Source organism: Dama dama, chromosome Y (assembly GCF_033118175.1).
Source record: "Dama dama isolate Ldn47 chromosome Y, ASM3311817v1, whole genome shotgun sequence".
Classification (NCBI taxonomy): Eukaryota; Metazoa; Chordata; class Mammalia; order Artiodactyla; family Cervidae; genus Dama; species Dama dama.
In genome coordinates this window covers 13670956-13696390 of record NC_083715.1, presented here as the reverse complement: position 1 = coordinate 13696390, position 25435 = coordinate 13670956, and the positions used below count along the sequence as shown (strand labels likewise).

At 39.8% G+C, this 25435-nt stretch overlaps 1 protein-coding gene across 1 annotated transcript; it reads left to right on the top strand.

Annotated features, from left to right (window-relative positions):
• The first annotated feature begins 10248 nt into the window (after window positions 1–10248).
• On the top strand, window positions 10249–24964 carry LOC133053610 (eukaryotic translation initiation factor 1A, Y-chromosomal-like). Its single transcript, XM_061138162.1, has 6 exons — window positions 10249–10264; window positions 12063–12146; window positions 19033–19136; window positions 20099–20149; window positions 23899–23980; window positions 24870–24964. The coding sequence occupies exons 1-6, from the start codon at window positions 10249–10251 to the stop codon at window positions 24962–24964; spliced, it is 432 nt and encodes a 143-aa protein (XP_060994145.1).
• Window positions 24965–25435: the final 471 nt, after the last annotated feature.

The window sequence follows — 25435 nt, the reverse complement described above, 5'->3', positions numbered from 1 at the left end:
TAGAAACCGGGTCTCCAGCATTGCAGGCAGACATTTTACCCTCTGAGCCACCAGGGAAGCCCAGTAATCTACTGATCTTGTACCCATTTTAAAGCACACCAGAAACAGGAGGTGAAAAAGGATTAGAAAAGTTGTGGTGCAATATCATTCAATGTTTTTTCATTTTTTCTCTTCCCAGTTTTGCTATCATTTTTCAGAGGCTCTAAAAGTTTTACATTTTTTTTTTTTTTAGATATTTCTGATGCTTCTGTCATTGTCTCTTATGTATTTGGAGTTACCAATTATGTAAAGGTTAAAGTGAACATCTTAAAGATGTCAGTTCAATTGTGGCTGAAGAAAACAAGGCAGTTTTATTTGAAAAAGTGGACCCGGGCTTTATAAATCAGTTGTAAATCAGAAAGTAGAAAATGGTTATATGCAAAGAAGGAATCCAGTAATTACATGTCTTTTAAATAGATGTCTATGTAATGATATCTTTGTAGTACATAGGTCGTTTGTAATGCTGACAACAAATTTCATAGAAATGCTGTCCTCTGTCTCTCAACATTTTGTTCAGTTTTGCCAGAGATCCCTTATGGCTCAATTAATAGTGTGGAGGTACAATTGACAAGTTACTTTCTGTGGTGAGAATGTAAAATGCACCAGTTGCATAGGATGTTCTATGAGACCTGAAGGTAGTCACGGCTGAGCTGGGGTTGAAGGCAAGGAATTGAAACAAAGGGAACACTTGAATACCAAGCGCCACAGAGTTAAGCCTTTCCTTAGTCTGAAAAGAGGACAGATTTCTGGAGCTGTGACTAAGCAGTTGAGTTGGGGAAAACACTAAAGACAATGGTCATGAAAAGAGTTTGTGTTATTTTGGAAATTTTGTTTAGGTTTATGTGTTCTTGTTGGTTTTGTTCTGTTTGTATTTATGTTTGTTTTGTTTATGTGTTTTATCTCGGAATCGCAGTTCTTGCCAGAGTCAGTTATGCTGGTGATGTACTAGAGTGTCACTCCTGTGATCAGATTGAGTCAGAGAATTTGATTTAGTACCGCTCTTCCCTTTTTTAGGAGAAGAAAGAACCCTAAACTGCAATTAAGATCAACAAGTTAATTTAAAACATTGAAAAAAGAATAGCTTGCATAACGTGCGATGTTCTCATGGAGATCATAGAGATACAGTGAAAACACATGGGAACTGAGAAAACAATCTGGTTGGTGTCCTTAACTTTAGTTCAAAAGGATTGATTTTCCAAGTAGTGTAGGAAGATCCTTTATGCATGATTAGAATTATTTTTTTCTGTAGATCTGATGTTCTTTTCACTTACAGATCTGAATTGAACTCAGAAGGTTGAGGATAATGCTACAGTTGGAATTTTGGTCATCACCTGCTAAGAAGAAGAAAAATTAAGTATGAATGTAGTTTGATGGGCCTTAAATAAACATGGTTTATTTTAATTGTTTTAAAGTACTGTATTTTTAAAAAAAACTGATGAAGTATTTTGAGTAAAATGTTAACACTTGCTTCTTTCAATGTAATGGAACTTAGGGGTAAAGACCACAAATTGTGCTGCAAAACACTGGAGAGGAAGAAGAAGAGAGAAGATTCCTCCCCTATTTTACCTCCAGTTAACGAATGTTTTGAATAAATTGCCTCAGCATCATATGCCCTCGTATGAACTCATCTGTTTGCAGAGTCTTTCTACGTATCCCAGTTATCTAGAGGTTTCTTGATATTTTTGATAGAATGTACATACAGCAAGGAGAACTATGCATTTGAGTTAATGCAAAGGGCTATTTTCTTATATACATTGCCCAAGTGTAATCTTATTGTTTGGTAACATATATTCTTTTCAAAACTTGGTGTTGCCACTATGGTAAGAAGGGCATTTCTACAGCGAAGCTTTCAGAAGACAGTTTGGAGTCCTAATGTTCAATACATGTGATTAGAAGTTGCAGAAATTTGACACTAAGTAATACTCAGTTTTCTAAACATTGAAAGTCTTGATCTGTATGTTGAAAGTGTTTTTACTTAGCATTTTAAATATTTCTCAACTATGACAACCATGAAGGATAAATAAGTAGATGATCCTTTACAGATAAAATATATTTCGCTCTCAAAAGTCATATGTGGTGTAACCAGATAGTGGTGAATTTGATGAGTAATAGAATCAAACTGTACGTGTGAAAATCTACTTCCATAAGTAAATTCTATGGACTAAGACTTTCGTAATTTTTTTCCCCTTAGCTGAGATAAGGGAAAGGAAGGAACAGCCACTGAAAAATACAGGAAATTGTTGCACTCAATATATTTTGGCCTTGCTTTATGTCACTGGTGTATTTGTGTGTGTGTTTTACGGCAATTTTAGATAGTCTCCTTGCTTTTAAACAGTGTGATTTGAAAGTATCCTCTGTAGTCAGAAGAAATGAAGTTCAGGGCTAGTTTAATGACCTCAATGGAACTTTACTGGTGTGTAGAGAGAGACCATTCATCAAGTAATTTCTGAAACTTATTTCTTTGGAGAATTTATAGGAATACACATTTAGATGGTTTCTGTAATATAAAAAAGGAGAGTCAACCTTCAGCTGGTTTCATTTCACTTTGTTAGAGTTTTCTTTCCCAAGATTAAAAACCGAGGGTGTATATAATTAATCCCAAGAAGAAGGCTCACCAATGTGATTTTGGTGCTTAATCTATGGACTTCCTGAACAGTCATATGCTGAATGTATTTGGGATGGAGGACTGGTTTTCATACTCTGAAGAAACAAACTTGAGTAGTTGACTTCATGGATAATCAAAACTTCCTGTTATTTAGGCTTTGTACATATCGGTCTTCAACCCTTTGCCAAAAATACCAGAATCTTCACACATGACATAGTGCAAAACTTGTCTGTGGACTTTCCCAAAGACATATGGGCCTGTCCAGAGATTTAATCGACACTCAGATTATGTTTGCTAGTTGTCATGGTCTGATTGTTTTAGGCTTGTTTGGTGTTTGGTTTTTGTTTTTATTTTCCTAAAACTTGTGCACTGATGCCCTAACCCCAGAAGATGATAATACTGGGGCCAGGCCCTCTGGGGTGTCATTATGCCACCACAGAGGAACTCATAGGAAATCAATCTCTGCTCTTAGCAAGCTAACCTCAGTGACAGAACTCAGAGCTTGCAAATCAGAGGAGGATTTTCACCAGAACCCTAACCCTACCAGCACACTGATCCTAGACTTCCCATATCTGGAACCAAAACGCTTGGTTGTTGAGAAGCCAGTTTGTAGTATTTCCATGTAAGAAGTTGAATAAAGGGAAACACTGGTGATGGCACTTTTTTTTTTTTTTTTTTGCCATTTAGTAACTGAGGCCTAGTGTTTCATCTTGAGTTGCTTATGTGCAGTTTTCCATGGAAGAATTCTTTTGATACATGTCATATAGAAATTGTATAGGTAAATTGGACTCTGCGGGAGAAGATGAGGGTGGGATATTCTGAGAGAATAGCACTGAAACAAGTATACTCTGAAGTGTGAAACAGATCACCAGCCCAGGTTGGATGCATGAGACAAGTGCTCAGGGATGGTGCACTGGGAAGACCCAGAGGGATCGGATGGGGAGGGAGGTGGGAGGGGGATCGGGATGGGGTACACATGTAAATCCATGGCTGATCCATGTCAAAGTATGGCTAAAACCACTACAATGGTGTAAAGTAATTAGCCTCCAACTAATAAAATAAATGAACAAAAAAAGAAACTGTATGGGTAAATTTTTATCGGGCCTAGGAACTTTATTCACAATTGACTGTCCCACATTAATTGCTGCTTAAAGGTGAATGATCTCTTTTGTTTCCTCTCCAGTCACTTGAAACATTCTATAAGATGCCCTGGAGGTGAAAACAAAGTAGTATTTTAATGGACAGTTAAAATATTGACAGTTCCGTTTTGTGGGATTTTCGAGTGTGGGAACACAGTTCTTGGCACGGTAATTTGACACTACCCTCTTTCCAATCAGACATTTTTACAAAGGTTTAGAAAATATGCTGGACCATGAACTCCCAACACTGCAATTTCAGAAAGCAACCTTTTCAGTTTTAACAATTATTTTGATGGGAGGATATTAAATTTACACTATCGGGGTGGTTTCTGCCTTACATCAACAAGAGTCAGTCACCAATGTACACGTGATCCCGCATCCAGAACCCTCCTCCCACCTCACTCCCCAGAGAGCCTATTGCTCTTTGTTGTCCCAGAGCACAGGCTTTGGGTGCCCTGCATCATGCACTGAACTGGCACCAGTCATCTGTTTGTATGGTAATGGGCATGGATCAATACTATTCTCTCAAATCATCCCACCATTGCCCTGTCCCACAGAGTCCAAAAGTCTGTTCTTTCTATCTCTGTCTTCTGTTGCCCTGCATGTAGGATCACTGTGACCATCTCGCTAAATTGCATACTTACGCATGACTATACAGTATTTGTATTTCTCCTTCTTACTTTATTTTACTCTGTAGAACAGGCTCCTGTTTCACCCACCTCATGAGAACTAACTCAAATACATTCCTTTTCACAGCTGAGTAATAGTCCAGTGTGTATATATTCCACAACTTCCGGATCCATTCATCTGCAGTGGATATCTAGGTTGTTTCCATGCCCTAGCTATTGTAAACTGTGCTGTGATGAATATTGAGGTACATGTGTCTCTTTCAGTTCTGCTTTCCCTGGGGTGTGTGCAAGCAGTGGGATTGCTGGGTCAAGGTTCTTAAGAACTCATAACGGTTTATTGTGGCGCTACCAGTTTGCATTTCTACTAAAAGTGTAAGGTTACCTTTTCACTTGTCCAGCATTTCTTGCTTGAGGCGTTTGTGTGATGGTCATTGTGACCAGCGTAAGATGACACCTCATTGTGGTTTTGACTTACCTCTCTCTGATAACTGATGTTGTGCATCTTTCGTGTGCTCATTCGTCATCTCTATATCTTCTCTAGAGAAACGTTTGGTTAGTTCTTTTGCCCACTTTCTGATTGATTCTTTGTTTTTCTGGTATTGAGCTGCAGGAGCTGCTTATATATGTGGGAGATCATGTCTTGGGCAGTTGTTTGATTTGCTGCAATTTTCTCCCATTCTGAAAGCTGTCTTTCCACCTTTGTTTTAGTGTCCTTCACTGCGCAGAAGCTTAGAAGTTTAAGTAGGTTCCTTTTGTTTGTTTTAATTTCCATTATTCTGGGAGGTGGGTCATAGAGGATCTTGCTGTCATTTCTGTCGGAAAGTGTTCTGCCTATGTTGTCCTCTAAGAGTTTTATAATTTCTGGTCTTCCGCTTCGGTCTTTAATGTATCTTGCATTTGTTTTCGTCTGTGGGTTTAGAAGGGAATGAACGTCTCATTCTTCGCATGTGATTGACCCGTTTTCTCAGCACCGCTTGTCCAAGAGGCTGTCTTTCCTCTGTTGTATATTTTTGTCTCCTCTGTCAAAGATAAGGTGGCTGTGGGTGTGTGGCTTCACCTCTGGACTTCCTATTTTGTTCCATTGGTCTGAATTTCTGTCTTTGGGCCAGTACCTTGCTGTCTGGATGACTGTAGCTTTGTAATATAGTTCTGAAGTCAGGAAGGCCAGGTCCTCCATTTCCATTGTTTCTGAAGATTGCTTTGCTCATTGGAGGTCTTTTGTGTTTCCACACACATTGTGAAATTATTTGTTCTGGGTCAGTGAAACACACCATTGGTGGTTGGATAGGGATTCCACGGTTGAATCTAAGAGTACCTATGGTGACTGAATGTACCAACAGATCACGTTGGGTTGTATACTGATTGTCACTGTATTGATTTTTCCGATCCAAGAACATGGTACATTTCTTCATCTATTTGTGCCATGTTTGATTTCTTTCAACATGGGTTTTGAGTTTTCTCTACCAGATCCTTGGTTTCGTTTTAGGGAAATATATTCCTAAATATTTTATTCTCTTCATTGGATACTGAATGGGATTCTTTCTTTAAGTTCTCGTTCTCAATTTTCATTGTTAATGTATAGGAATGCAAGGGATTCCTGAGTATTAACCTTGTATCCTGCAACTGTTCTATTCCTTGATTAGCTCAAGTAATTTTCTGCATGCATCCTTAGTGTTCTCTTTGGAGGGTCATGACATCTGCTAACAGTTAGAGGTGTGTTTTTCTTTTTTTTTTTCTTTTTTGTTCCCTCCCCAGTCTGTATTCCTTTTACTTCTTTTTTCTCTGATTGCTGTTGCTAGGACTAATTTAAAAACTAATTCTAACGTGTTCTCATCTCAGAAAAGCTTACTGATGAAATTAGGGAGCACTGAGAAATGTCAGTTCTACCAGATTGCCACAATAAAATCAGTAAGAACATTAGGAGTTAGGGGCAAGGTTTTCTGGGGGGAAGGCAAAAACTGTTTAATTCTTTAGATAAATATGTCATAATCAAAGTAGTCTGGAATACTTGTAGTCTCTCCTTCAGTTTCAGAAGATTCTACAGCCCCAAGAGTAATGCAGGGCTTTGCAAGTGAAACCCTGAAACTCACCAAGAGCTCACCAAACTCTAGCAGGGCACGTTAGAGAAGAGGTGTTAATGTGCTCTTCAAATTTGTGAGCTTTATAACCAAATTAAAGAAAGGCAAAAAGAGCTTCAAGATGATAGTGCTAAAGAGCCTGCTGAAACAAATGCAGTGCACATGAATGGTAAACATGGTTAGGGCAGAGGAAGCATGAATTCTATTAACGGAAAATATGTTAAAATTTTCTTAGTGTCTGTGTAGAAGGAGAAGTCTCCTCAGAAATTATAACAAGGAAAACGTATATCATCTTTTAGAAAATAAAAAAAGAAAGTCCAGGTGGCTTCAAAGGAAATATAAAGAGAATATGCTCATAGCTGCAGAACAGAGAGCTTAGGGGCTAAAGGGGATGTATATATGAATTATTTTATATGTGTGTGTGTATATATATATATATATATATATATATATATATATGAATTACATGAGTGACATGATGATTCCTAGGTTGAGATATTCAAAACACAAATTAGAACACTGATGCTTGGGATGTCTTGACCTCTTCTCCTGGTGGAACTATTGCCCATTTTTATTTTCTGATAAATTCATACTAATGAGTATTATTTCATCATGTGTGGAAGAATACCTATTTTATGTCTTTTCAACATTAAAGAATATTTGCTTGTTACTATGTATATATAACTACACTTCTATTTTCCACAGACTCAGTCTTTCTCTAAGGTTTCAGTTTTTGTATCAGTATTATTTTTTTAATTTGTATTCATTTTTTCTTTGCAGTGCCTAGTCTTCATTGCTGCCCAAGGGCTTTCTCTAGCTGTGGCAAGTGAGGCACAGCCTTCTTCATGTGGTGGCTTCTCTTGTTGCAGAGCACTGGCTCTATTTCCAGCACATGAGCTCATTTGTTGTGGGGCATGGACTCCTTAGTTGTGACCCATGAGCCTAGTTACTCTTCAGCAGGTGGAATTTTCCCAGACCAGCAATATAACCCACATCCCCTGCATGGAGAAGCGACTCTAAGATACTGGATCACTAAGGAAGTCCTGAACAAGCCCAGTCTTGACAGAAGTTTGATCTAGCATACATGAAAGACAAGATAAAGAATCCACCTGCCAATGTAGGTGACCCAGGGTTAGGAAAACCTTGGGTGGGGAAGATAGATCCTCTGGAGAAGGGAATGGCAACCCACTTCATTATTCTTGTGTGGGAAATCCAAGGGACAGAGGAGCCTGGTGGTGTATGGTCCATGGAGGTAAAAATGAGGTGGACTTGACTTAGTGACTAATTACCACTACTACTATCAACATGTGGCTTTTAGTAAGGGGGACAAGTTGACAGCTTTGTTCAAATGACTTTGGATGGAACGTCTGAAAAGTGGTCACTGCTTTTGGTTATTAAAGCTATCAGTAACTCAAAGACACTCCTGTACTATTGACTGGAAAAGCAAAATCCTTTATAATACTGTCTGTGTAGTTTTATAGTGTACTGGAAGATAATTCAGTCAGTCATTTATATGCACGTATGTAGTTCTCTTTGGAGGTCATGTCTTACAACTGCAGCTGACAGCAGTTTTGCTCTTGCTTTGGTACTGATCTTGAATTCCACATTGCTTCATTGGTGAAAGCAGCATGTCACTAGGAATATGTTGTTTGTTTAATCTTTTAACATATTCTACCAGAACAACTTGCCTCTGAAAGGGGAACAGACACTCCAGTTGTCCTAGGGTTCTATAGACAAGAGAGGAGTAAAAGTTCATTGCTTTTTGAATTTTTTTCAGGGTCAAATACACTTTCTTAGTCAGACCTCCATATATCAAGCTTTTCAAGCACTTTTCTTACAAAAATAAATTTTGGTTTCTAGTATGCTTAGTTTTGCAGTTGTGTCTGATTCTTTGTGACATCATAGACTCTTGTCCGTCAAGCTCCTGTGTCCACAGGTAGTCTCCAGGCCAGAATACTGGAGTGGGTTGCTCCGCCCTCTTCGAGGGATCTGCCCAACCCAGGGGCGGAAGACAGGTTGACCGCATTGCAGTCAGATCGTTTCCCATCTGAGCCATGAAGGAAGCACAAGAATACTGGAGTGGGTAGCCTATGCCTCCTCCAGAGGATCTTTCAACCTTGGGAAACAAACTGGGGTGTCCTGCCATTGCAGTGGATTCTTTACTGGTTGAGCTACCAGGGAAGCCCTCAATTCTGCTAAAAAGTATCAATTGTCAATCCTTGCTATGTGGGCTCATTGATTATAGGGCATGATTGAAGGAAACCAACTTTCCATACACCGTTTTGACCTTGAGGCAAAACAAAAAGCAAAAGTGAGGGAAATCATAGTATTGTTGATAAAATATCATAAATAATTAATAGTATAAATAGAAAATCATAAGTTCAGGAAACTTGAAGACCACAGGCTGGAAATGGTCTTTCACACAGTTTTGAGAGGAGGCTTAGAGGCAGACGCAGGGGCAGAGCCAGTACATATACAACCTTCTTTAACGCAGAAACTATATGTAGTGAAACACATAACTTTCGTAAACATTCCTGATAATCACAAAGAAAAAAAAAAAAAAAAAACACGCCAAACAAACAAGGATTGAAAGCAAGAGACTGTAGCGTTTCTCTAGGCAAGCATGTGGAATCACTAAAGTTTCCATTCCCATATTCATCTTAACCATCTAGGGACCCATAGACCCAAGCACAGAAATGCTTCATCATGTTTTTCCCATCCGGAGTTTCTCAAGCATGCACTGCTGATGGACAACTGCAGTAGATTTTGACGTCTTTCCTTAAGTCGATCAAGAGTGACTTTTCTTTAGTGGTTAAAGCACATGGACAATAGTGGTTTCTCACGTCAAAAGGTAGGGCGTCTTGCATAAATTAGTTCAAGTGAAGTAACACGTAGTCCCGAATGTTTCCTCATACTTAAAATAGGTGAAACTATCCATCACTTCCATCACTATGAAAAACAATCCTGAACATTTCTGAAGAGAAAGTTTTTGATATTTCTAAATTTTATTCTTTATCCATTTATTTTGTTTGTTTACACTAACTTTAAACTTTATTCTACCCATCTGACACTGGATACGACATCTGGATACACCAATCTTGGTGGACCTAAGAGGGGTCTGTAATGATCCTGGGCTCAATCTTTTGAGAGACATCTATACCCTTTCTCTTTAATTCTTCCACCAGTGTACTATGTACCATATTTCTAACAGAAGCCTCCTGGTGGAATTTGTTTCTCCAAGAAGGAAGACAACACATACAATTCAAACAAAGAAACGATCAGAGAGCAAATGGTCAAGAGCACTTATTACAAAATAGCAAAAGTCTACTCAGTAGTTTGAGTCAGCTCAAGCCCTTTCTAGTTGGGGAAATGCATGCGGTCTCCACTATATTGACACATCTCGCTCAGCGCAGTGTTCTCCAAAAATCTATACCTGTCTACTGCAATCTGTCACAGCGTCCCTCACATTGTTGAGTGCCAGGAAGTCAGTGGGTTTGGACTACACGTGCTCCGTAGGGCGGAAGAGACTGTGCTTGGAGGATAGGCCCATAGCGTCAGAGGCGGGGAAAGTGACGTTAACCACGTGACACTGGCTGGGTCGCCATTTTGCTGCTGCTAGGCGTGGCTGCGCTCCGATTTCTCGCGCAAGTTCTCAAGTCGGAGTGTGTAGGTTAGCTCCTTGGAAACCTCGGAGGATTACCTGCCAGCGGCAGCGGCACCGGAAGCTGCTTGGAAACAGTGAGCCTGCCGTTGCAGCTATGCCCAAGAATAAAGGTAATGACTCGGCTTCCCGGCACCAGGGTCTGCTCTGCCGCGGTCAGTGGTAGTTTCTCCGTCGTGTGGTTGGCTGAGGTCTTTGAGCGGACTCCACAGTCCACAGAGGAGCTAGGAAGCGGCTCCTGCTTCCTCCCGCTCTGTAGACAGAGCGGGATAATTTCCTCTCCGCTTTTGTCAGTTTTACACGGAGCTGAAAATACGATTAGTTTTGGATTCATGCCAGTTTAACTGCAGGCCGTTAGTAAACTGGCAGAAGGCTACTTTCGGGCAGCTGAGGCTTCGTCCCTGAGGCCTTCATCCCTTCCGAAGACTCTCCTTAGCTGTTGTTTGTGACACACTGATTCTCTCTTTGGGTCTAGTAAATACTTGTCAGTAGTTTACTTTGTGCGCGGTTGACTACTGGTGAAAAGACTGCTTTGCAAACACGGAGGCAAAACGCTGTTGCACGTTTAGGTTCATGTCTGCCAGTTTACTTTCTTCTGCCTGTCACAAACCTTAACCTTCTTTAGAACGCACACATATCCCAACGTGTTCAGCCTTCTTATCCAGTAAAATAGATGCTGGCACTGTGTATTTCTATTTGTCTTTATTCTGAGTCAGACAGTTCACAAATAACCAGATTTGACAGTACTTCTGCTTGTAACTTCCAAAACGGTACTTCTAAGCTAACTGAAGCAGAGCCCTGGGACAGTCAGTCCTTGAATTCTCCTTTTTAGAGACCTGAGTTGTTCTTGTGTCATGTTTAATATTCTTGTAATGCCTCCTGGCAAACTGGAACTGCTAGGAGTGAGAATATCTCCTTCAGAGTAGCACCACATTTCACATTACACGAGAAGCAAACCTCTCTTCATTATTCATTCCTGACACTTCATGTTAGCTCTCAAGGCTTCCTTAAGGTTTGCCACATTGGGTCAAATTTTTCACCTTTGAGTTCAGTGCTCTCTACATTCCCCAAACCAACTGGCACAGCCTTTCTCTAGCAAGCAAATGTTTTCCTGCTAACTATCCAGGCAAACTCTAGAAACCTCTTTTTCATAATGTGTTAGGTAAATTACAAACCACTTCTACTTGTTTTTTTCTAATCTATTTAATTCACTTTTAGCTTACAAATAAGTGTGCATTTGTAACAAGAGAAACAGTCCTTGTTTCCTCCTCTGTTTTTAGGAATGAAGTTTCAGATGCCCACATTGGGTTGTGTATCCTGAAGAGAATAGGACTGACTTTATGAATGCTGACTTAGTACAGCTTGGTGCTTAATAGATGTTCAATACATTTTTGTTAATGTTATCTTCAGTCCAGCCTTGGGTGGCTCCCGTCTTCCTTCTGTGGGACTTTTAAACCAGCTGCTAACGCTCATGCCAAACTGAAGAAGTTTCTACATATGATTTTTCAGTTTCCATTCCTTTACAGATATATGGAGTAGTCTTGGTTTATTAATTGGAAAGTAAATTGTGGAAGAGAATGTATAGAATCCAGGTTTAATTGGAAAGCATGGATAATAAAAATGCTAATGGTTATCTCTGGTAATGTGTTATGTGGTTGATATTAGCTGTTAAGCGATTTAGAAGAACGTCATTGGCAATTGGTAAGCGGCTAATCGGTAAGCAAGTTAGGTTAAATTGTAAATCTCTTTTGAGGTCTGTTAATATTTTCCTGCTATTTAAATGATAACCTGTTTGTTCCCCTGTGTTTTTGTAAAGTTTCAAAGCTTATGTTCGTTTGTTTTACAGTTGAGTTTGTAAACTATTATACAGATGATTAGATTTCAATTTTTATTCACTTTTTAATCACTTAGGTAAAGGAGGCAGAAACAAGCGTAAGGGTAAGAAGGAGAATGAATATAAAAATAGAGACCTAGTCTTTAAAGAAGATGGACAAGGTAAGAATTCTTTACTTATACCTTTTCTAGTAATGTGAATTTCACAGTTTGATCTGAAACATGTCTTAGTCATAATGCTGAGGAGTTGTCTGATAACTCCCTTGTTTTTCTTCATCTAAATGATTTTTATCTGCTTATGTGTTTTTCTTTTTGTTTTTTTTTTTTGCTGTGCTGGGCCTTCTTTACTGCGCATGGGCTTTTCTTTCGATGAGGACAGCAGGGGCTGCTCTGTAGCTGCAATGCACGAGCTTCCCATCGGGGTGCCCTCTCCACTTGTGGAGCAGAGGCTCTTGGGAGACCAGGCTTCAGTAGTTGCAGTGCATGGGCTCAGTAGTTGCAGCTTCTAGGCTGTAGAGCACAGGCGCAATAGCTGTGGCACAGGGGCTCAGTCTTTGGGAGGCATGTGAGTTCATCCTGGACCAGGGGTCAGACCAGTGTCTGCTGTATTGGCAGGTGGATTCCCTACCCCTGAGCCACGACGGAAGCCCCTCGTATCTCCATCTTTTCCCCATTTACAGTGCCCTATATTTCTCCATAATTTCTGTATTAATTTATTGTACACTATTTGTTTTCTCATGCAGGTTTACAATGTGGCATTTCTGTAAACAAGGTGTCCTGTTTTTATTCTGTGGATAACCATGGTATAAATGACAGTGAATTGTAGTGTTTGGAGCAGAGTAAGCCTGGCTGCCAACATTGAAAATCGCCTACTTTTGCACTCATTTTTCAGTAGACTATGAGAAATCCATGCCAAGACCTCAGCCCCTCAGTACTCCAATGTCACTAGTGCATGATCATATTTAATAAAGTAACAGAATAGTTGACTCTCTCTTACTTGAGTAAGTGCAGACTAAAATAAGAGTAAAATAACTGACTGAAGCACTTACTTTTTCCCCTTTCATATTTAGCTAAGCCCACAGAGGAGATGAAATATGAGTGCAACTCCCATATTTTGTTTATAACTTAGACTCACTAATTTTCAGTGCTTTCTTCTATTCTTTCTTTTGGAACATGCACATTTTCCTCCTACCATTTTGTTTGTTTGTTTGTTTGTTTGTTTTTTTCATTTATTTTTATTAGTTGGAGGCTAATTACTTTACAGTATTGTAGTGGTGTTTGCCATACATTGGCATGAATCAGCCATGGATATACATGTATTCCCCCACCCCAACCCCCCCTCCCACCTCTCTCTCCACCCGATCCCTCTGGGTCTTCCCAGTGCACCAGGCCCGAGCACTTGTCTCATGCATCCAACCTGGGCTGGTGATCTGTTTGACCCTTGATAGTATACATGTTTCGATGCTGTTCTCTCAAAACATCCCACCCTCGCCTTCTCGCACAGAGTCCAAAAGCCTGTTCTGTACATCTGTGTCTCTCTTTCTGTGTTGCATGTAGGGTTATGGTTACCAGCTTTCTAAATTCCATATATATGCATTAGTATACTGTATTGGTCTTTATCTTTCTGGCTTTCTTCACTCTGTATAATGGGCTCCAGTTTCATCCATCTCATTAGAACTGATTCAAATGAATTCTTTTTAATGGCTGAGTAATATTCCATGGTGTATATGTACCACAGCTTCCTTATCCATTCCTCTGCTGATGGACATCTGGGTTGCTTCCATGTCCTGGCTATTATAAACAGCGCTGCGATGAACCCTGGGGTGCATGTGTCTCTTTGAGATCTGGTTCCCTCCGTGTGTATGTCCAGAAGTGGGATTGCTGGGTCATATGGCAGTTCTATTTCCAGTTTTTAAAGACATCTCCACACTGTTCTCCATAGTGTCTGTACTAGTTTGCATTCCCACCAGCAGTGTAAGAGGGTTCCCTTTTCTCCACACCCTCTCCAGCATTTATTGCTTGTAGACTTTTGGATAGCAGCCATCCTGACTGGCGTGTAATGGTACCTCGTTGTGGTTTTGATTTGCATTTCTCTGATAATGAGTGATGTTGAGCATCTTCTCATGTGTTTGTTAGCCATCTGTATGTCTTCTTTGGAGAAATGTCTGTTTAGTTCTTTGGCCCATTTGTTGATTGGGTCATTTATTTTTCTGGAATTGAGCTGCAGGAGTTGCTTGTATATTTCTGAGATTAATCCTTTGTCTGTTGCTTCGTTTGCTATTATTTTCTCCCAATCTGAGGGCTGTCTTTTCACCTTGCTGATAGTTTCCTTTGTTGTGCAAAAGCTTTTAAGTTTCATTAGGTCCCGTTTGTTTCTTTTTGCTTTTATTTCCAATATTCTGGGAGGTGGGTCATAGAGGATCCTGCTGTGATTTATGTCGGAGCGTGTTTTGCCTATGTTCTCCTCTGGGAGTTTTATAGTTTCTGGTCTTACATTTAGATCCTTACTGCATTGGAGTTTAGTTTTGTGTATGGTGTTAGAAGGTGTTCTCGTTTCATTCTTTTACAAGTGGTTGACCAGTTTTCCCAGCACCACTTGTTAAAAGAGGTTGTCTTTTTTCCACTGTATATTCTTGCCTCCTTTGTCAAAGTCCTCCTAACATATTAAACTTTCTTCTAGGCGGGTCTCGTTACATACAGTTATGGACTTTAGCCCTAAATATTCCATCTCGTAAGAGCGAAGCCTTTCTCCTATGTAACTCCAGTAGCATGGTCACAGGAAATTTAACCTTAGCATTATACTGTCACTTGGTAGGTACTCGGTTCTAGCCCCAGTGCTTGCGCTTAGTCACATCTGACTCTTTTGAGATCTCGGGGACTGTAGCCCACCTGGCTCCTGTGTCCACAGGATTCTCCAGGCAAGAATACTGGAGTATGTTGCCATTTGCTTCTCCACAGGCTCATCCTGGCCCGGAAGTCTAGTGCGTTGTCTCCTTTGTCTCTTGCGTTTGCAGGTGGATTCTTCATGGCTGAGCCACTGGGCAAACCCCTGTTCAGGAATAGCCAGGAGCCATATGTGGATGTTGAAATGAATTGAAGTTAGCATATTGTTCAGTTCTTGTGCATACCTTTCTCTCAATTGAAAATTCTATTCTCTGTTGTTGAGCTGGTGTATATATAACCACCATAAACATTTGTCCATTTGTTTCAGTCATTTCCAGCACTTCATAACAAAGCCATGTAGTTATTCCTGCATAGTGCAAGTCACTAAACACACACACACACACACACACACACACACACGCTCAGGAACAAACACAAATATTTTTATTGATTATTTGAAACATGATGTGTTTCTAAAGATAATCTGGTCTTTGACCTTCATATTTTTTCCTTACGTTAGAAGTGTGTTTCAGGGCCAGTCTTTAAATTATCATTATCTTTTCTTTGTTCTTTTCTCCTGTGTAGCAGCCCTGAGTACTGAGCTGGGTTCATGGCCTGTGATGCAAGGGACTGTCCATAGTTGGAATCCCATTTACCTTTCAGGATAATGACAGATGAGACAAGAATCTCTTTGGGGGAGTTGTTTCTCAGTCACTAAGCCATGTCTGTGACCCTTGCGGGACCCCGTGAACGGCAGTACACCTGGGTTCCCTGTCCTTACCATACCCTTGCATTCGCTCAGACGCTTATCCCTTGAATCCTGTGATACCATCCAACCGTCTCATCTTCTGTTGTCCTGTTCTCTTCCCCTCCTGCTTTCCCTCCCACATCAGGGTCTTCTCCTTGCAGTCGACTCTTTGCATCAGGTGGCCAAAGTATTGGAGCTTCAGCAGCAGTCCTTGCAGTGAATATTCAGGGTTGATCTCCTTTAGGATTGACTGATTTGATTTCCTTGCTGCCCAAGGGACTCTGAAGAGTCTTCTCCAGCGCTACAGTTGATACACTTCAACTCTTTGGCGTTCAGCCCTCTTCATGGTCCCAACTCGCACATCCATACATGGCTACTGGAAGAACTAGAGCTTTGACGGTACAGAGCGTTGTCATCAAAGTAATATCTCTGCCTTTTAACATGCTGTCTAGAGTTGTCATCGCTTTTCTTCCAAGGAGCAGTTCAGTTCAGTTCAGTCGCTCAGTCATTTCCAACTCTTTGCAACGCCGTGGACTACAGCAAGCCAGGCCTCCCTGTCCATCAGCAACTCCTGGAGTTTAGCCAGACTCATGTCCCTTGAGTCAGTGATGCCATCCAACCAGCTCATCCTCTCTTGTTCCCTTCTCCTCCCGTCCTCAATCTTTGCCAGCATCAGGGTCTTTGCGAAAGAGTCAACTCGTCACATCAGGTGGCCAAAGTATTGGAGTTTCAGCTTCAAGATCAGTCCTTCCAATGAACACCCAGGACTGATCTCCTTTAGTATGGACTGGTTGGATCTCCTTGCAGTCCAAGTGACTCTCAAGAGTCTCCTCCAACAGCACAGTTCAAGAGCATCAGTTCTTCAGCACTCAGCTTTCTTTACCGTCCTGTCTCACACATCCATACATGACTGCTGGAAAAACCATAGCCTTTGCCTAGATGCACCTTTGTTGGCAAAGGAATGTCTCTGCTTTTCAATATGCTGTATAGTTTGGTTGTAACTTTCCATCCAAGCGTCTTTTTATGTCATGCTTATGGTCACCATCTGCAGTGGCTTTCAAGGCCCCGAAACTAAAGTCAGCCACTGTTTCCACTCTTCCTTATGTATTTGCCATGAAGTGATGGCACCGCAAGCCATGATCTTTGTTTTCAGAATGTTTAGCTTTAAGCCAACTTTTTCCCTCTCTTCTTTCACTCTCATAAAGAGGATCTTTCCTCAAGGGTGCTGTCATCTGCGTATCTGAGATTATTGAATTTTTGCCGGCAGTCTTGATTCCACCTTGTGCTTCATCCAGCCCAGCATTTCTCGTGATGTACTCTGCATAGAAGTTAAATAGGCAGGTTGACAATGTGCAGCCTAGATATGCTCCATTTCCTACTTGGAACCAGTCTGTTGTTCCACATCCACCAGTAACTGTTGCTTCCTGACTTGCATACAGATTTCTCAAGAGGCAGGTCAGGTGGGCTGGTATTCCCAACGTTTTTGAATTGTGCACAGTTTATTGTGATCTGCACAGTCAAAGGCTCTGGCATAGTCAGTAAAGCAGAAATAGATGTTTTTCTGGAACTCTCTTGCTTTTTCCATGATCCAGTGGATGTTGGCAATTTGATCTCCGTTCCTCTGCCTTTAGAAAACCAGGTTTGAACATCTGGAAGTTCACAGTTCATGTATTGTTGAAGCCTGGCTTGTAGAATTTTGAGCATTACTTTGCCAGCGTATGAGATGAGTACAGCAGTGCGGTACTTTGAGAGGTTTTGGCGTTGCCTTTCTTTGGGATTGGAAAGAAAACTGACGTTTCCTGTCCCCTTGCCCCTGCTGAGTATTCCAAATTTGCTGGCACATTGACTGCAGCACTTTCACAGCATCATCTTTGAGGATTTGAAATAGCTCAGCTGGAAATCCATCACCTCCACTAGCTTTGTCTGTAGTGATACTTCTAAGGCCCGCTTGATTTCACGTTCCAAGATGTCTGGCTCCAGGTGAGTGATCACTCCTTGGTGATTATCTGGGTCGGGCAGATCATTTTTGTGCACTTCTGTGTATTCTTGCCACCTCTTCTTAATATCTTCTGCTTCTGTTAAGTCCATACCATTTCTGCCTTTTCTGGAGCCCATCTTTGCATGACACGTTCCCTTGGTATCTCTAATTGTCCTGAAGAAATCTTTTCCATTCTTTTATTTTCCTCTCTTTGCTTGCACTGGTCGCCAAGGAAGGCTTTCTTATCTCTCCTTGCCATTGTTTGGAACTCTGCATTCAAATGGGTATGTCTTTCCTTTACTCCTTTGTTTTCACTTCCCTTCTTTTCATAGCTGTTTGTAAGGCCTCCTCGAGAGCCATCTTGCATTTTTTGCATTTCTTTTTCTTGGGGATGGTCTTGCTCCCTGTCTCCTGTACAATGTCACGAACCTCTGTCTGTAGTTCATCTGGCACTCTGTCTATCAGATCTAGTTCCTTAAATCTGTTTCTCACTTCCACGGTATAATCATCAGGGACTTTATTTATATCATACCTGAAAGGTCCAGGAGCAGTCGCCTTTAATATCGTGGCTGCAGTGGCTGTCACTTTGATGTTTGTCCTTAGTAAACCTTTAGTAATGTACCTGCTTTATATTAACTGCCTGTTTCTTTCTCTATTCTGATGCCTGCGTTTGTCATTTAAAGTCAAGAAGACGTCATCCCGTGCTGGCTAATGCTTATGTCAGTGTCTTCAACTGACAGTAGAATCTGGTGGCCTCTTGACTATGCTTAGATAGAATTGTCTTTAAGCATTTGACGCTTTATCTTGAAATACTCTATTAAGGACTTTAGAATAAGCATCAGTGTGTCCTCAAGCAAATGTTCGTTGGTGATCAGCCTGCTGTTGCTTATCAGTAGAGTTAATGAGGGAAAGGAGAGGCAAGATTTTGCAAATATGCAGCATGAGAGGTTGCTAAGCCAGCATGTAGGGCGCAGTCTGAAGTGAGCCACTTTGGTGTGCAGAGGTGGAGCATGCAGTCGTGAAGACAAAGACTGAACTGATTTTCTCAAATTAGTGGATGACTTAAATATACCCAGTAGCGATAGCTTTTCGTGGAAATAACGTTTGTGATTTTGGATTAACTGCTTCACTTTTGTCAACTTTTACTTGCTCAGAAAACAAGAGGATAAGTGCATCAGTTTAGCTGAATGAGACCGTAGCCATTGCTTGAGAGCCTAAGAGTTCTCCCATTTTTGTGGATAACATTAATATATGTCCCCTGAGACAGCTCTCATTTGTTGTCATACTTGAACCTTTTGTTCTGTTTTAAATTATGGTTTGGTCTAAAGTTAGCACTCACAGTGAAGTTACCAACTTAATCACAAGTGTTGCATTTTTAGGAAAACTGGACAGTATGTTACGGTTTTGTTTTTCTTTTTTCTTTTCTGCCCCTTCCTAAGAGTATGCCCAGGTAACCAAAATGTTGGGAAATGCACGGTTGGAAGCAGTGTGCTTTGACGGTGTGACAAGGATATGTCATATCCGAGGAAGCTTGAGAAAAAAGGTCAGTGTGGAGGTATATTTTCCTTTAGTCCAAAGCTTACCTTTAAAACATTTATCTGTGCTTCCAAGTGACTGAATTTGGTGAATTCTTGAAGACTTCAAGAATAGTGATTTATATGGCAATATAAACGCATAAAATTAGAAAATGCTTGATAACTTTAATACTAGGACTTAGATTTAGAAAGAATGATTTGTGACACCTAGACTGGACTTATGCCAGAAATGTTTGCTCTTGCGGAAACAGACAGAGTCCGTGTATGAACCAAATGGAAATGGTAAGCCGTGAAAGAAAGAAAGAAAGAAAGCAAGAAAAATAAAACACCTGAAGATTATTTTTCAGACAACAGAAGTCCAATTGTTAACTAAACCTAACATTTGGTCCTGGGTAAGACTTTGCTTTGTGGGAACAGCTGTATGTGTTGTTAGGAACATTTGAAATTGGAACATGGTAGAGCATCTTATTTAGTAATTTTGGCACGTTGATTGACCATATTGTTTAAAAGTTCCTTCAACCCTACTTTTTTGGATTAAAAATCAGTTTTGTTCTCTTGAGTCATTCTCTTCCAGTTAGTGGTTTGGGAACCTGAATTGACGTCGACTGGTAACTAGATGACTGTATTTGTGTAGATGACTTATTTTCATTTGTTGAAAAGAACTGAAAATGTCCAGAGTGATTTGTGAATAAAAGTAATTCACGTGACAAAGAACTATGCTCTTGTACATTCAGATGCTCGTAGGCATGAGCACACACACAGATAATACACACATACATGCACATGCACACACAACACACACAGACCACACACACATACACACACACACTCAACTGTAGTTTTGCTGTAATTCATTAGTAGATATTTCTCACAGACCGAATGAATTATATTTTTTGTATTAAGTATTGCTTTACATTGAACACTATTGTTTGCATTTTACATACAATATAGCATGAGTTTTCTTTTATAGGTTTGGATAAATTCTTCAGATATTATATTGGTTGGTCTTCGAGACTATCAGGTAAGAATTACGTGTAAGTGTATAATCTTGAATTTAAGAATCATTAATATCAGTATCTAGATGATGCAATAAAATGCATTTGACCTGTTCTAGCCAGTTATGAGTCTCATCCTTCTGGCATCCAAATTTGTTATGATCCACAGTGTTTAAGATGATAGGATTCTGGCTGGCTGACGGTACATGTGTTTTGTGGGAAGACTGGTTGTTTCTTTCTTTATTTTAAATATAATAAGTAATAAATATTCTCTTATAATTTTGGATAAATACTAGAGCTCATCCTTCTGTCCTTCTTTAAAGTCCAGGTGTAGTCAGGCCTCTGTGCTAGGTTTTCAGTGATTCTGGTGCAGGCTGACGTTTTCAGTATTCTGCAGTAAAATGAGAAGGTATCTTCATATTTTATGATATATATTTCACAGAGCTAGATTATTCATTTTCCTTTCACTTGTCTTTTCCTTTAATTTTTGATGGCGCTGAAGCTCGTGGGATCTTAGATCCCCAGTCAGAGATTGAACCCAGAATACATCTGAGGAAGCCCTGAGTCCTTGTCATTGGACCACCAGAGGACTCCGCCCATTTTGCTTTTTAAATACTTTTGTAAACTACCCTTTGCTGAAATAGAACAGTAGCATATGAGAGTGATTTTCATTAGCATTATTACTCACTAAAAAAAATTTAGTAATTTATGTTGGGTTCTCAGTTGCAGTTTTTAAATTTCAAGGTCTCAAATCGCAGTTTGAGAAATCACTGCTGTAAGATGATGCAATTAAGTCAGGCAAAACCTCTAATCTCCAAGGGGGGGGGGGTTTGGCTTGTAGGAGAAGGGTAAGACATAGACTAGGTCATTTAGAGTGTATGTTATAAATCTGAGATGAATGCTTAAAAAGCTACTTGTTAGTTGCCCGCTATGACCTCAGTGTTTGTACTAAGACTTGTGAGACAGAAGTCAAACCCATCACATGTGCCCAGTTAAATTTTAAGTGCAATAATTCTATTATCAGGTCATGTTTCTCTCTCTATTCTATTATCAAGTCATGTTTCCTGTAAATAATTAAGATGTGCTGATTTGTAAATTTCAGTCTTCTGTTTCCCTGTTGATTTTTTTGGTGTGATCATTCTATTAGTGATTAAAGCGACTTTTTTATCTCCACTAGTTTTCTTTTAAAGAATAAGTTTGTCTTGATTCTCTAGTGAAATATTCTTCACAATTAAAACGACATTATGCACACTGTTTCTTGTCTTCTTTTCACACATGCTACCCGAGGTAATGTCTCTGTTAAGTCCAGCTTGTAGGCTTTCTCAGTCATGCTTTGTATTGCCTACGTATTTTCTGGTATGTGAGCGAACACATTTTCCTTTTTCTTTGTACGTCCCATGTTTGTTCTTGTTTCTGTTTTTGTTGAAAACTCAAAAGTGCAAATATAACATGGTGAGACGGGAGATCCGATTTCTTCTCCCAGGGCTTTTTTCTTGCCATTGTTTGTTGAGTGATTTCTGAAACAGATTGTGTAAGGCATGAATCTTTTCCTTGCCTGTGGCCACTGGATGCTTCTTTATGACATCACAGACAGCCCGTGTTTGAGGTTTCATTAAAAACCAGCAGGCCTCTCATCCTCTGCATTCAGGCCCTGTGCTTGCAGTGGTATACCTTTGATACTAAGCCAGGCGACTGATAGCTCTTCATTTCAGGCTCGTGCAGAAAATCCAGGTGACTCGAAGCTGAGAGGTTAGGAGCATCCCTGAACTTTGATTAGTGTGTCTTCAGTCTTGATTCCACATATAAGTGAGGTCCTACAGTGTTTGCCTTCTCTGTGTGACTTGTTTCTCTTAGCACACTACCCTCCGGTTTCATCCTAGTTGCTCCAGATGGCAGGATTTATCTGCATTGGATGTTATCCCCTCATTGGTCATAACATTTGCAAATATTTTTACCGATCTAGTACACTGTCTTTTTGTAGTTGTTGTTGACAATTTGCTTTTCTGTGCAAAAGTGATTTAGTGTGATGTAGTTCCACTGAGTAGGTTTTGCTTGTGTTGCTTATGGCTTTGGTGTCGTATACAAAAAGCAAAGAGCAAGAGCGGCACTTGGTAGTTTTGCACTGCGTTCTCTTGCCAGTAGTTTGAGGGTTTCAGGCCTGTGTTTAAATTTCTGATCTACTTCAGGGTAATTTCAGGCAGTTTGTGGTGTAAGAAAGGCGTCCACTATATGTTAAGTATTGTTTTCCCAGTACTGTTTATTGGAGAGGATGTCTTTTCTATACTGAGATCTTGGTTCCCTTCATGGGTTTTGATTGTCTTTGAAAAATTTTATTTCTGAGTGATGAGTTTTGTCCCAAGAGTCCATATTACTGGTGAAATGCCGGAGACATATTGTTGGGACAGTTGTGTTTGGAAAGCAGGAAGTGTGTGTCCTCCAGCTTTATTCTTCCTCCAGGTTGCTTTGGTGGTTAGGATTGTTTGCGGTTCCATATAGCTTTGTCTCTGAAAATAACTGCTACTTGAATTTCTATGGGAATCGCATGGAATCTGTACATTACTTTGCGTAGTATGGACACATTACTACTATAACTGACTTTTGCATATTGATTTTATATCCTGAAACTTTACTGAATTTTTTTCCTTTGTATGTTTTTCTGATCTGGATCATCCATTTATAACCTTTCCATTTTTCATATGTGCTGAGTAAAAATATAGACTCTGTAAATGTGCATCATTTTCATGTGCATTTATTTTAGTTGAACTACATATAACCCCGGAAAGGAATGGAAAAATTGTTAGTTCCCAGTTTAATTCTTTGTTTCACGGGCAGTGTAACCACAATTATATTAATCCTATAAGGGATTGAGGTACTGACTTCAAAGTGATAGCCACAAACAGCTCTTCTGATTTTTAATCTGCTGTGGATAATTGCAAACCCTTGTTACTGAAATCATATTGTAAAGATAATAGCAGCACCCCCACTCTGTGGAAGTATCTTAGTACGTTATTAGCTAATCTCTTCCCTACTGAGTTGCACTGAGACTTTTAACACAATACCTACATGTTTTTTTGTGCACATTATAGTTTGAGAAGTGTTGCTTTCTACTACACTGCAGTTTTATGACTGTGATATTTTCAGTTGCCTTTCTTTAGGCCTTTTCTAGGTTAATTGTAAGCATTCAGAATTGTTTGCTCTGTCAGTGACTGGGCGTCTTTAAAATGGAGAAAAGTGAACTTTGTTAGGGCAGTACTTCACAGGCATATTTGCATCAGAAGCACACAGAAGAGCTTTATAAACACACAAGGACTTCACTCCAAGCCTGTCAGGTTTTAGGAGAATATAGGTATCTTTTTAAATCACCACAAACAATGCAAATCAGTAAGATACTCTAAGAACTGTGGGTGATAGAAAGGTTTCTCTTGGGTAACAATACCATCTTCACTTAGAACTACAGTGTTAGAGAGTGAACAAGGACAGTAGTGCCACAGCACTCCCCCCCCCCCACCCCGCCCCGCCGCCGTGTTTCCTTTTCGTACTTTTGATTCAGTGCATTATATACATCATTTTCCTAGTCTATATTTTATTTGGTCATGCATGCAGACTTCATCACGAGGACTTGTGTGTGTGTGTGTGTGCGCGTGTGTGCGGATGATAGAAGGAAGGTGAGAGAATGGTGAGGTTTCACATAAGTGTGTTTATCTGAAAGTAATTTATGAGACAGCTGATGATTCTTTGCATAACCAATTTTGATCCTTCCTTGTTCTTCTCCAAGGATAACAGAGCAGATGTAATCTTAAAGTACAGTGCAGATGAAGCTAGAAGTCTGAAGGCTTATGGAGAGCTTCCAGAATATGGTAGTTATTATCAAAGATTTTACATTTCCCTGTCTTCTCATAGCATTTGCTAATTAGTGTTTAGGTGAAGCAGTTGTTTCAGGATTCTCTCTCTTTATGTATTTTTACAAATATGCTTCAATCCTCTTTAACTATGTGTTAAATACTTCAGTATATTAAGAACTTAGTAATGGATTATCTTCCTGCAGTATATTCTTTTGGTGGGGAATGAAAAATTTACGGGCTCTAGACTTATACATACGAGTTGTTAAAGGAATGCCTCTTAACAATGCTTAAGAGATTATATAGCTGGTTTCAGCTACTCGATGACAACAGTTATGGTACTGGTATTGATTTTTGTGGAGGAGTATTCAGTTTTTCTTCGTATACAGAGTACTGTTGTGGCGTTTTGTGGAGAGTGCTTTTAAAAGATATCCCTTTTATTTTTTAAAGACAAAAGTATTCCTCTAGTAAGCTTGGAAAGATGAAAATACTTCTAGTAACCAAAAAGAGGAAGTGCACTAAACGCACATTTTGGACATGATAGCAATTTTACTTACTCTATTAGAGTGCATTTTATTATCAAGTTATGTGGTTTTAAGTAAGAGTGAAGATTCTGATGACAATTAGGTCGTTTAAGAAATACTAAGATAATTGGGAATCAGATCAATACTTACTTGGCAGTGAACTTCTTTTAGCAGTTTCATTGTGAGTTTGTTCTCTGTGATGTGTTTGCAGTTGGGAAGATTTTTCTTGGAATGAAACTGTTGAATCGAAGTTTGATTACAAGCAGTCTGTTGTACACTTCAGTGTTTTAGTAGTAATCCAGTATTGTTTCTTTAAATAGGCAATTAATCTAGTAACACCTTGATTTTATATTTTTAAGCGTATGCTCTTATTGTATTTTTAGTGGAACTTAGTGACACAGATACCTTTGAAACTGAAGATGATGATGAAATCCAGTTTAAGGACCCTGCAGCTGAGGGTGAAGACCCTGAGGTGTAAGTCAAGGCTGAACCGTGTGTGTGTATGCTTTTTAATGTTTTGTACATGAAAGTAGTCAGATCTTTTACCGTTTTAGGTCTCAGAAGGTTGAACACGTGAATATATATTGAGGCCTATGTATCCGTGAGTTTGAATATTCCTTAATATTCAGAATCCACCATGGCAACCTTTTTAAATTTTCAAAAACTTTATAGTTCTTTGGATCCTTGTTTGTTTGTCTTTTAAATCAGTTAGGTTTGACAGTGGGCACTCCATAATGAGCCTTTATTAAGCAAGGGGGTGTACAGTGATAGTATTAAGAAGTTTAGCAGACAGGTTTAAAGTGTATTGCCTCACAAGGCTGGTACATTAATAGAAGTAAAGCATGTTGAAGCCAGCTTGCTGAAGCACTGGAATTTTAGTTCACTGCAAAGCATTCTTAAAATGAAGGCCTGTTTTGTTGCCCGTGTATTTAGAGGTCACATTAATTGT

Coding starts and splice junctions, on each gene's coding strand:
- LOC133053610 (XM_061138162.1), top strand. Junction 12,147..19,032: donor CTTTAAAGAAGATGGACAAG/GTAAGAATTCTT, acceptor CCCCTTCCTAAG/AGTATGCCCAGGTAACCAAA. Junction 23,981..24,869: donor TGGAGAGCTTCCAGAATATG/GTAGTTATTATC, acceptor TTGTATTTTTAG/TGGAACTTAGTGACACAGAT.